The sequence below is a fragment of the Mus caroli genome, chromosome 13, assembly GCF_900094665.2.
Source record: "Mus caroli chromosome 13, CAROLI_EIJ_v1.1, whole genome shotgun sequence".
Classification (NCBI taxonomy): Eukaryota; Metazoa; Chordata; class Mammalia; order Rodentia; family Muridae; genus Mus; species Mus caroli.
The window spans coordinates 68,586,395-68,599,289 of NC_034582.1; the positions used below are offsets into that span (position 1 = coordinate 68,586,395).

At 46.2% G+C, this 12,895-nt stretch overlaps 1 protein-coding gene across 3 annotated transcripts in view; it reads left to right on the plus strand.

Moving 5' to 3' along the window:
* Positions 1–12,895, plus strand: part of Brd9 (bromodomain containing 9) — a 23,982-nt gene that overhangs the window by 1,411 nt on the left and 9,676 nt on the right. The window contains exons 4-12 of one of the 3 annotated variants that reach the window (XM_021180587.2): positions 1,105–1,165; positions 1,520–1,664; positions 2,916–3,026; positions 3,663–3,778; positions 5,738–5,870; positions 7,198–7,273; positions 8,767–8,862; positions 11,180–11,312; positions 12,645–12,756. In XM_021180587.2, the coding sequence (XP_021036246.1) occupies positions 1,105–1,165; positions 1,520–1,664; positions 2,916–3,026; positions 3,663–3,778; positions 5,738–5,870; positions 7,198–7,273; positions 8,767–8,862; positions 11,180–11,312; positions 12,645–12,756 (983 nt within the window). Of the gene's footprint in view, positions 1–1,104; positions 1,166–1,519; positions 1,665–2,915; positions 3,027–3,602; positions 3,779–5,737; positions 5,871–7,197; positions 7,274–8,766; positions 8,863–11,179; positions 11,313–12,644; positions 12,757–12,895 lie in introns of all 3 variants that reach the window. The other 2 variants (XM_021180588.2, XM_021180586.2) reach the window with 2 other exon arrangements.

Sequence of the window (12,895 nt, forward strand, 5' to 3'; positions counted from 1 at the left end):
TGCCTCTGCCTCCCAAGTGCTGGGATTAAAAGTGTGTGCCACCACTGCCCTGCAAGGTTGGTTTTTTTGTTTTGTTTTGTTGAAACAGGGCTTTTGTTTTGTTTTGTTTTTGTTTTTCGAGACAGGGTTTCTCTGTATAGCCCTGGCTGTCCTGGAACTCACTTTGTAGACCAGGCTGGCCTTGAACTTAGAAATCCATCTGCCTCTGCCTGCCAAATTCTTTGATTAAAGGCGTGCGCCACCACGCCCAGCGAAATAGGGCTTTTTTATGTAGCCCTGTCTGTCCTGGATCATACTCTGTAGATGAGCTGTCCTTGAACTCAGAGATCTGGCTGCCTCTGGTTCCTGAGTGTGGGATTAAAATCGTGCACGACCACTGCCCAGTTTATCTACAGTATTTTAATCTGGTTAAAGTTTATCGTTTTTTAGTGTAGAAGTTTAGCATTATCTGTTTTACTATTCCAAACAGCACCATCAGGTTAATGTTGCTATATCACTCATATAAGAAACACATATATCATGGAAATATGGGTAATCTCCCGTGGGAAGAAGAGACCCCAATACAGGCTCTCATGGTAGGTCTGAGTTTCTTAAAGTGACCTCAAGATTGCATGTTGGAAGCTTGAGGTCTTTGGTAAGTTTCTGACCTGGGCAGCCCCTGTCAGGGATGACATTTCACCTGGAATCTCAGTCTTGGCTCTTGGATTCCCTGGCCCCCAGCCTTCTAGTATAGAAAGAATGTTTAGGCAAGAGGGTCTCTTCCCTCGTGAGGAGGCTGAGTGTTGGAACATAGATTATCAGGAAAGCTAATACTAGAATCAGTTACCATGTGATTGTCTGGGTAGTGATTTTTCTCTTTTGAATGTCATCCTTTGGCTGTGGATTCGACCACCCCTGAACTGGAAAAGCCTGATAGGTTTTGAGATATGCTGTGTCTCCCTTTGCCAACCTGCCTGTGTTGGGAGCTGTGCCCAAGTTCTCAATTTTTGTTTAGGCTTCAAATGCTGTGAAGTTGCACACGCTGATGAATATAGAGCTCTCTAATGCAGGAAATGAAGTCTTCCTGTTTGATTTGATTCCCTTGCTTTCTCCTTATAAACCCAGCTGAGAATGAGAGCACACCTATCCAGAGGCTTCTCGAACACTTCCTCCGCCAGCTACAGAGGTAACCCCGTGTCCCACCTGTCGTCTAGCAGGGTGTGGGCAGCCTGGGTGCAGGTCACAACTTTAAGGGCCAGGGAGCTCGTATGCTGCATTCCTCCTTCTCCTCCTTTCCCATCTGAAGTTAGTGCTGTGCTGCCTCCAGAGCATTGCCTGTCATGGGTAGAGCTGGGATAGAGTCATTTTTATTGAATGTAAAATATGTGTTAAAACCTTAAAAAGGCCTACATGTTAATCCACTGAACTTTCAAGAAGCAAGTTTGCTAGCTATATAAATCTTTGGGTTGTAAAAATTTTTATGTCACTTAGAAATTTAGACTTTAGAATTTTTCCACTTCAAAGCTATTTTTGCTTTCAGAAAAGATCCTCATGGATTTTTTGCTTTTCCTGTTACGGATGCAATTGCTCCCGGGTATTCAATGATAATAAAACATCCTATGGACTTTGGCACGATGAAAGACAAGATTGTAGCTAATGAATATAAATCAGTCACAGAATTTAAGGTAAATGAGTGTTACTTTCCGAAACAATGTTTGTAAAACTGTGTGTGCATGCATGGTCGTGCCTGTGGGTGTGCATGCATGGTTGTGCCTGTGGGTGTGCATGCATGGTCGTGCCTGTGGGTGTGCATGCATGGTCGTGCCTGTGGGTGTGCATGCATGGTCGTGCCTGTGGGTGTGCTCGTGCCCTCTCACATAGCGAGCGCTGTGTCCCTCAAGTCATTTTTATAGTTCTTACAGTTGTACTTATTTTGTTTTGCCTGCATGTGTGTGTGCGTACTACATGTAGGCTTGGCGCCTTTGGAGGTGAGAAGACACTGAATCCCTAGAACTGTAGTTACATATAACTGTGAGCCACTATGTCAGTGCTGTGGAACCAAACCTGAGTCCTCTGCAAGAGCAACAAGAGTTCTTAACTGCTGAGCTACGTCTCTGCCTCCCTCGGGTAGTTTTTAGTTGCAGGTGTTTGCAGAGGACTATTTTGGGTAGGTGACTGTTTGCTAGTGTTGAGGGAAACGGGCTTGTCAGCAGAGGACTGGAAGCTGGGATCGGATGCTGTGGGCTGCTGTGAGTGTATTCCTTTCTTCTCTTGAAGCTTCTGTCCTGGCATAGACAGGACGTTTCTGTGGGCAACAGTGTGTCCAATTTGACTTAGTTTGAAAGTGGCTGTTTTTAGAAGCATGTTTTTGTTTTTTTTATTTCCTAATTCTTAGTTTTTCTTGTACTAATTGTGTACTTTCACTTTTTGTTACTTTTAGAATTTTTGCATCTCTTGGGCGCTTTGCTTTTAGGCCTTTGCTTCTTGATTTTGGCTCTGTGAGTTACAAATGACTTAGGAGCTGGGCAGGCAGGAACAATGAGTGCATGATGATAGGGTAGTGTTTTGGAAGGAACATCACAGTTTTTCCTTAGTGTTGGAAAAGTTTAATTTTCTGTTTTTCATGCAAAATGGTTGTGACCATGTTCCTACAAGATAGGAAGGAAAGAAGGGATCTTAAAATATCTGTACAATCTCTCTTGTAAAATCTACATATTAATATACGAAAGGAAATGGAAGACTTTGACCAGCTTTTCCCTGGGAAATTCCCCATGCACATAAACACTCATGGAGCATTATGAAAATCTCTCTTGAGTTATTGAGTCTTCCCAAGTATGTTTTTTGCTGAATTTCATTCCTTCTCTTTGGCCTCATTTGACAAGGATGGAGAACTTTGCTATTAATTATGTGGCAAATTACTTGTTTCTTTTTCTTAGGCAGATTTCAAATTAATGTGTGATAATGCGATGACGTACAATAGACCAGACACCGTGTACTACAAATTAGCCAAGAAGATCCTGCACGCGGGCTTTAAGATGATGAGCAAAGTAAGAAACCCACTAGAGCAATGGCACTGAGCTGAAGTCTTCTAACTCTCTGTGCCTAACAGGCTCACAATGAATGACACGCTTCATCCATCCGCCACACCCAGGTGCCGACCCCTGCTCTAGACTGCCCTGTCCTCCAGGCACTGCCTCTGTCTGCACCTTTACACAGCTTAGAGGTGCCGTTATATGGGGCTGATGAAAAGTTGTGGATCTAGGGTCAGTCTTGCTGGATCACAGCTAGCCTTGTGGTTTTTGCTTTGTGGGGCAGCCTCACTGACCCTCAGCACTACAAGCTTATCCTTTGGCCATTCCAAGTGGCTTCTTAGATCTATACTGTAAGCCAGGCTGTATGAGCCACATATTGGCAAGGGATACTTGCTGGGCTCCACCATTCCCTCACCACCATCTCTGGGCCAAACCTTGAATGCTGAGCCCTCGCAACCATTCCCGCTGCAGCGTCTGGGAAGGTGGCGATTAGGCCAGGTGAGGCCGTGGCCATCCCATGCCATCCCATCGTCACGGCTCCGTGGCTGAGGGAGAGGTAAAGTCCTGCTGCTCTGTCCTTTCTGATTCTAGGAGCGGCTGTTAGCTTTGAAGCGCAGCATGTCGTTTATGCAGGACATGGATTTCTCTCAGCAGGCAGCTCTCTTGGGCAGTGAAGACCCAGCAGTTGAGGAACCTGTTCCCGAGGTTGTCCCAGTGCAAGTAGAAACTACCAAGAAATCCAAAAAGCCGAGTAGAGAAGTTATCAGGTAAGGCTCTGTAGTAGGTGTTTGCTTGTGGAGCTGCTGGCTACAAGCGGGACTGCAATGCTTTGCCCAAGCAAGGGCAAAGGGAGCCTGTGGAGCATCTCAGCCTGGATGGAGGAGCAGGATCTCTAAGGATTCTTAGGTTCCAGCAGCCCCTTGGTGTAGCCCAGGGGCCTTGAACTGGATGCCGTCCTGGCACTGGAACTCAAGAGGGAAGTGGCCACCCTGTTCTGCTTGCCTTAAGAATGAAGTGATTGTATCACACAGGTGATATAGCCTATCACCTGGGTATGTTTGCGGACTCTGGATCCTGCAGGGCAGTTCTGCGTGGTAAGATAGCCACCCATCACATGCTCTCATGCTACTATCACAACAACTCACGCTGTTGATAAATGTGAGATGCAAGGGGACTGAGACCACCCTCCCGTGTGCCAGCCACATGCCCTGGGATCCACAGGCCCATGAAGTTATCCCTGCAGTGCATTTTGCTAGCTTGTCATTACTGAATGAAGTAGTCATCCCTTTAGTATATGCCCTCTATGCATACCACCCAGTAATGACCTGTGTTCTTACCTGTGCAGAGCACAATTGCAGTAAGTCCACTGGAGTCACCAGCACTCATCGTGAGATGCTGTCTGTAAGCTGACTTCTGTAGTGCTATAGGGAGACAGGTAGCCTGGTGTTTTTCATCAGGAAGGTTAGGGTGCTTCAGACATAGCTCCCTGAAGCTTTGTTCCTGTCCATCAGGCCACAGCTAATTAAGGCACCTTCAGAGGCCGTATCTATATCCTACACCAGAGGGGTTACAGAGTGCCCCTTTGTCTCATGGATGCTGAGCACTGAGACCGAATTGATGTTACCCCTTCAGTAGCAGACCCCAAGGAGCATTTAAGCAGTCGTAGGAAGTTGGAGTCCTGCGTGGTTTCTTTCCTGTCACTCTCCAGCATGTGGCTGCCCTGACTGTGGTTTGAACTCTGTCGGGTGACTCACCTGAGTAGCTCAGAATGAAATGATGAGTACCATACAAGTGAAGGATGGGAGGGCTCAGCTGTATTTGTGCCATATGCCTCTCTTTGGGTCCGTAACCAACCTGTGGCCTGGCATCCTATGAGGCTGAGAGAAAGCCACATTTTCCCAAGGCAGGCTCCCTCTCAGCAGACAGCTTTCTAATGCACTGCCCATTGTCATCTCTAGGGACACCTGCTGCCGTTTGTTCCCTTAGTTCTTTCAGGCCCTACAAGTTGTCTTGGATTTCCTGAGTTTCTAGCTAGTGGCCTTGCCACTAAAATTCTGCCCCCATCTGTGGGTTCCATGGCTTTTAGATAGAGTGGATAGTTGTGCAGTTTTTTTTTCTGAATTCTCAGACTTCAGAGTCCATGAAATGCTACAGATCATGTGCACCTGTCAGTGCTGTTGCTGTGGAACTCTGGTGAGGGACACCTTTATCCTGTGCTGGACTTTCAGGGAACAGCTGTGGCTGTTATAGGGTCATCCTCTTGTTGCAACATCTCTTACGCCAGGGCAGGGAGGAGCATGTATGCCTCTTTCTACTGTCTGCAGGGGAAAGGCTACCCCCACAGTGCCTGAACTTCTCACTTTGAGTCAGAACTATTCCTTCCTGAGGAGCCCAGGGCTTCCTGCAGCTCACCCTTACTGCAAATGTGACACTCTGCACAGAGGGGACTGAGTGATGTTTCCTTTCATACCTATGCAATTTCTGTCACTTTTTACTTTTCTGTTTGTAAGAAGACTTAAGTGTTTCTCTGAGAAAGGGTTCTATTTGGCTTATACTTTTTTACTTCAGGTAGAGATCATGATCAGAGCATGTAGGAATGCTATGGGAAGTGGAGGGATTAAACGTCACCCAGTGCTGCCTCTGCAAAGGAACTGTTGATAAAAGCTACTGCTGTTGGGAATCAATGGGCTGGGCCTGGGGTGACAGTTGTTTCTCATGCCTTACAGCTGCATGTTTGAGCCTGAAGGGAATGCCTGCAGCCTGACAGACAGCACGGCAGAGGAGCATGTGCTAGCCCTGGTAGAGCACGCAGCTGATGAGGCTCGGGACAGGATTAACCGGTTTCTCCCGGGTGGCAAGGTAGTATCTTCGGCCCTCCCCTGAAGGCCATGCCACTTGGCCTCAAACACTGAAGTCTTTGCAAACAGGTACCTCCATCAAAATTGGGAGTATTAGGGTCTGGCCAGAGTACCTCCTGCATCCCAGGGGTTCAGGCCAGAGTCAGATCAACTCTTTGGTTGTCTTGGTCTTATTTCCTCAGAAGGGTCTGAGATCACTATGCTGGCAGGACCACCATGAACTTGGAATATGGCATGTCCCCACTATATCCAGCTTGGGTTAGGGCCACTTCTGACTGACCCTGTTGCTTTAGAAGGCCCTGATAGCCAGGATTCCCTAAAAGTAAAGCCTACTTCATGATAAGTATTCACAGGGGTGATGTTAGCATTCCACCTCTTTGTCACCTGGGGCTCTCCTTTTTGTGAGCCATTCATGGATTATTGCTGCATGTCTTAATGCAGCTGTCTACAGTCTCAGCTATGGCAGAGGGATCCACCCCTCTATAGCCTGCTTCTCTGTAGAGCAAGGTGTCACCACTCTCCGGGCACCTTTTCTAGTACAAGTTGGTGTGGTTAAAACGAGCCTCCACTGGGCCTGACATGATGTAAATCTTACTATCTCAATGTAAGGCCCATCTTAACAGTAACCAAGACTTTACTTTTCTTCTCACGCCAAGTCTTCAAAATGTGCATTACGTTTTAAATACTGAATATTGAAATGGCAACATTTTGGACCCTTCAATTGCAGGATCTGCCACCTTTCTGGCCTCTACCCTACTTAACTTGCTCTCTGACATTCTCCCAGGGGCCTCCACAATCACAAGACCTTACTCTTCCTGCATATGGCCAGTTTTCTGAACATCTCATCTGCACATGTATACCTTCCACTCCCTGACATACTGTCCTTGCATAAGACTGCAAATAGTCAGGCCTTTTGTGGTAGATCTTTAGTGGAGTCATGTTTCTGTTTGCCTTAGAGATGGAGGCATAGAGCACTGTAGAGTGGTATGGTGCTTTTACCCAACTGGCATTCTTTATCTCATTTTGTTCTGGCTTATGAATGGTTTTAAATATTTGCTTCTGGGTCAAGGCTTTTATTTCAGAAACTCTTTGGTCATGTGCCTCAGTAGTGCTTTGACCATATATGTGTGTGTGTCCTTGGTCATAATCAGATATATTTAATCACGAACAATTGGCCTCAGTCACAAGCATCTTTAATCCTTGGGCGTGCAAGAGGGAGTCTCTAGTCCTTTCTCATGGAGAAACTGGTGGAGATGTGACTAGTATGTCACGTGTCTCTAGTAGATGTAACTACTGGGGGATAACACTTGGGTGCTACTTCCTTGCAGATGGGGTACCTGAAGAAGCTTGGAGATGGAAGTCTGCTCTACAGCGTGGTGAACGCACCTGAGCCTGATGCTGATGGTGGGTGCTCTGTGCAGGGCCTCAATGCTTGCACGTTGTCCTCTGAACTCTGTACATGCTCTGAGATGCAGAGTATGTATCATACATTCACATCACCACTACTGGTAACATGACTGCAGAACCGTTGCCTGGCTTCCAGGTGCACAGTGGAGCCTGTGTTATGCAAGGAGCTATCAGGCCTTTATTGGGTTTCTCAGCATGGTGATACATTCTTAAGAGCTGGATGTCACTGATGATGTAGGAAGGTTCCGTGTCTTGAGTTCTTCCAGCACTCCTTCCTCACGGGCCATATGCTGACATACATGCTTGTGAAGTTCAGAAATATTCTGAAAGGAAGGTTGGATGATGATGTCAGGGCATGTCTTAGTTGGAAACATAAATGCCATCAGTGCACCAGCCTGGAAGGGTATTTCATGCATTGAAATATCTTGAGAAGGTAGCAGTTGTGTCTATGAAGGACTCTGGGATTGCAGCATGCCTACAGACACACTTGGAGAGGGTGGGACATGGTGGATGCCTCTTTTCCTGCTTTGCCTGAGTCTCTCCTGCACAGGCAGACATCTCCCTCAGCTCTTCAGCTTCTAAATCGTCTTGTACAGAGCGCTCTGTCATCAGGGTTGTTTCAGCTTTTCTAGTATGTCCAGGGTAGACACTCAGATTTTAACTGTTAATGGAAACAAGTTTCTGTGGTCTTTAGGAGAAACTACACGGACTTGCCCATACTTAGACTAGAAATTCAGTGTGGAAAGTGAACTTCCTGTCAGGGGTGGAGAAATGATGTGCAAGTAAAAACCACTCAGCAGTTGTGGAGCCTGAGGAGCGTGTGGAGGATGAGGATGGCCAGCAAGTGTGAGCCTTCGCATGCAGTGCTGAGTGAGCACTTTGCAAAGGTGAAGGCAAGATAGCCCCAGACATGATATTCTGTGTGTGTGTGTGTGCACGTGCGTGCATGTGCGTGTACCCACACACACCCATTTAGAGCCAGAGGGACAACATTTGTTAAGCATCATCTCCTTGTTATTTTTTTGAGAAAAGGTCTCTCATGGTCTGGAACTCACCCAGTAGGGTAGGCAGGCAGATGGTGAGGCTCGGCAACCTTCTTATTTCTGTTTCCCCAACATTGGGATTAGAAGCATGCGCCATTGTGTCTGATTGTTATTTATTTTTAAATAGAAATTTGGGGGACTGACCTCAGCAGCTCATGCTTTCAAGGCAAACACTTTGCCAATTGAATCATCTGTCTGTCTAGCTCCAGACATGGTTTTTTTTTTTTTTTTCATGGTATTGATGTCAAGGCAATTACTGAATCAGATTGAAATGGTGTTAGTTTTAAGAATTATATCTTGCTTTTGCCAAATCAGTTTTAAATGAATATTGTAGCATAACCATGCTCCACCTCTCCATGTCTAAAGAACTGTAGAGAAGTTGCTCATCACTGAGCAACTGAGCTGTGGCCAAGCCCTCCTGATGTTTCCCTCCTGTGTCTTCTGCAGAGGAGGAGACACACCCTGTGGACCTGAGTTCACTGTCCAGCAAGTTGCTCCCAGGTTTTACAACATTGGGTTTCAAAGATGAAAGAAGAAATAAAGGTAAGCACAGTGACTGGTGGGAGCTCTCCAGCCGAGGGTGGCTGGGCTCAGTGGGGATGTGACACTGTCCTCTTCCGTGATTTTCTTCATGGTTTTGTTACTGGGTCCAGAATCAGTTTAGTTAATCAATCAATTAATTAACATTCCAAATGCTACCCCCTCCTGCCCGACCCTCACAGGGTCCCTCCCCCTCCCTCCCTCCCCTTTGCCTCTGAGAGGGTACCCCCTCTCCAGGTGTCCTCCCATCTGGGTACATCAAGTCTGCAGGATTCAGATTTTTAAGACAAATGAAGTTTAGATCCATTAAAGTAGGCGGATTAAAGTCGTACTTGGAGGAGAGTCCCTGCTTTGCATTCTTCTCCCCGCTGAAGGTGAGTTCAGACTGCACTCACAAGCTTCTTGTCATAGGCTTCCATTCCCTCCCTCCACAGGAGTCTCAGTTCAGGATCCTGCTGGTTCTTATAGAGGGCTTTATTTCTTAGGCCAGACTTAATCTTAACCATTTACAGGGTGATGCTGCTGCCTAGCAGCTGAGAGACCTAGACAGGGTGGTTGTGGGTGGCAGCATGGCATGAGAGAGGCAGGTACATTTGTATTTGTGGGGGTCTACATTTATAATGGGTCTTGTAGTGTGTTTGGAATGTGTGGTTGTACATATGTGGTGATATGTGTGCTTGTGTGCTTATAGGGCCTGCTTTGACTTGTTCATGTGCTTCAGTACATATGTGTGTCCGAAGGCTTGCTTTGGTGTGTGCGTATTTATATGTGCACAGGTATGCATTGGAGATGGGAGAACACTCAAAAGCCGATGCTTCTTTGTGGAGCTGAAAGAAATAACACTTCCTCCCTCTTGGAGACACAGTAGCCATCCTGGTCTGAACCTAGATGTGCTTTGATGACATTTCTTCTGCCTTTAATCAACTATAGGCAATAAAATGAAATGCCCATTCCAAGAGTAACATGCTTAGAATTGGTGTTTCACTGCCTGTCTGCAGCTATTCTGTCTTGAGTGGTGGGAATGGGCGGGGTGGACGTGGGCTTGTCCTTTTCTGTGCCATTGCTTCTTTTCTTCTTTGTTGCATCCTGTGTTCCTCACCTTTACTGTGGCTCTGGAGAACCAGCTCAAGGTCACCTCTGTACCATAAGCTTTGACCATGTTTCCTTACCCTTCAGTCATGCACAACATCTGCTTTTTTGATATTTCCTCTTGTTACAGGGAGGCTTGGTACAGCCTCACTAGAGGGCATTTTCTTTCTGGAATGATATTTTCTACATCTCTGAGTATTAGAGACTGTCCTGGTTGGTTTTGTGTGTCACCTTGACACAAGTTAGAGTCATCAGAAAGGAAGGAGCCTCAACTGAAGAAATGTCTCCATGAGATCCAGCTGTAAGGCATTTTCTCAGTGATCATTGGGTAGAGACCAGTCCATTTTGGGTGGTGCCATCACTGAACTGGTGTTCCTGGGTTTTGTAAAAAGCAAGCTGAGCAAGCCCTGGTGAAGCACGCCAGTGAGCAGCACTCTTCCATGGTCTCTGCATCCGTTTCTGCCTCCAGGTTCCTGCCCTGCTTGAGGTCTTGTTCTGACTTCCTCCATAATGGCCTGTGATCTAATAATAAGCTACAAACAAACAAACAAACAAACAAAAAACCTCTTTTCTCTCCAACTTGCTTTTTGGTCATGGTATTTCATCACAGCATTAGAAACCCAAACTAAGGCAGAGACCAGCTTGCATTCAGACCATCTGTGATGTGAGATCTACCCACACCTTCCCTCACCTCAACCCCTCCCTAGATAGTGTTCACACTTCACTTTTGAGATGTTGCTTGTGTTTGGTTCTCAGCTCAGCAGTTTTGTCCCCAAGAAGCATTGAAGAGGAGTGATTGCAGCATAAGACATGGCATGCCTGCCACCATAGTGGATGTCCGTAGAGGTTAGGAAGCATTGAGTCATGTAGACATAACCTGGTTTATTGTTATAACCCTGGGCAAGAGTGTATCCAGTGTGGGCCCAGTTCCTGGTTTTACTGAGGGAGTTCATGAACTGGCTGGTCCCAAGAACCACTTCTGCTTGTCCAAGTTTATCTCTACGCAGTCTTCGCTTTGTAGCCCTTGTCCCACAGGTGTGAAACGGGGTGCTGAGTAGGTACTGCAATTACCCATAGATAGTTTCTGCTGCTGTGTGTGTGCTCAAACAGAAAGGAATAAGGAAGAGCCAGGCATGGACTCAGATTGTGGTCACCTGGAGGGAAAAATGGCTGTGGCCATGGGTGTGCCCCGAGCATGACTCTGACCTGGCCTCTGCTTCCTTCTCTTTAGTCACATTCCTCTCCAGTGCCAGCACTGCACTTTCAATGCAGAACAACTCTGTGTTTGGGGACCTGAAGTCAGATGAGATGGAGCTTCTGTATTCCGCCTATGGAGATGAGACTGGTGTGCAGTGTGCACTGAGGTAAGCCGGCTCACACACCTATGTGAACAGCTTGGCCCTGCTGAGAGCTCTGGGAAGTACAGCTCTGTCGGTAAGGTGGTGTCAGCACAAGCTCCGGTACTATTTGCCATTGTCCACATCTCTGCCATAGACCTGCCTTGCAGTTCAGCACAATTTGAAGAAGGCAGTAATCCAGACTGTAGCATAAATATATGTGTGTTTAGCAAATGGGGTATACTTACAAGGAGTTCTTTTTCACAGTTGTTTTGAGATACATTTCCTAGTGACTGTTACTCAGCTGGAGCCACAGTAATCAGTTTCCAACGCCAAGGCCTCACTGTGCTGAAAACTGGCAGTCTGAGGCCCGGTTTTGGCAATGTTGGTTTAATGCAGACACTACCTTCTCTCCTGTCTTCGCACAGCCTTTCCTCTATCCTGATCTCCTCCTCTTATAACACTAGTCAGATTGGATGAGCAACTCTCCTACTGACCTCTTTTCACCTTAGTCCCTTCTCACAAGTCTTCCAGTACAGTCACATTCTCAGGTGCTGAGATGAGGACTGAGGCCGATGCCCTCGGGTGGAGTGAGGTAGGATGGCGCAGGCAAACTCCATGACAGCTTGGACTGTAGCATTACTACTACAATTGGGAAGCTAGAGAGGTGGCCACCGAGATCTGCCGTCTGTACACGTGGTCAGGTATCCCAGATGATGGCCTGTATTTTGTCAGCGACTCGGTTTATCTAGGATTAGCTCTGGGCCAGCAGCCTTGCTTGTCTCTCTGAAGGATCTTCAGGGTCTTGGAGCCTTAGGCTATCCTTGATGGTTTATTCTATGGGGTTTTTGTTCTCTGACTACATTTTAAATTTTATTTATTTTTAACCTAATATATTCATATGGTTCAGAAATCAAAGTATACTGAAAGGTGTGCCCTGAGTCTTACCCTACCACTCCATATGTGCCCACTTACCACATCTACATTTCCTGCTGCTATACTTCTAAATGTCAGACTGGCAGATGTAGATGGCCTTCCTTAAGAGATTAACGAGTGTGTCTTATGACTTTATATGGATTTGTGTACCTGCCTTTTGTTTTTCCTTGATTTTCCTGGAGATTTAATTATTTTTATTATTATAATTATATTTTAATTAAATTATAATTTAATTATTTTTATTATTTTTATGCCATGAACTACTTTAAAAATTATTAGCGAGCCATTAGTCTAGTGCCCCATACATATATGGGAAGCTCCCAGAGACTGTCTGGAGTCAGAGTCATCGTCACTGTTGGAGTCAGTCTTGAAATTGGAGCATGATGCTTTTTCAGTGCCTTCCATCACACAGTTCCCTTCTAGCCTGCAGGAATTCGTGAAGGATGCTGGAAGCTACAGCAAGAAGATGGTAGATGACCTCCTAGACCAAATCACAGGTGGTGATCACTCAAGGATGATCTTCCAGCTAAAGCAGGTGGGATTTGCAGTTGATGAGCCCTTTTAGGCATAGGCTCTTGTCTTAGTCAGGGTTTCTATTCCTGCACAAACATCATGACCAAGAAGCAGTTGGGGAGGAAAGGGTTTATTCAGCTTACACTTTCCACATTGCTGTT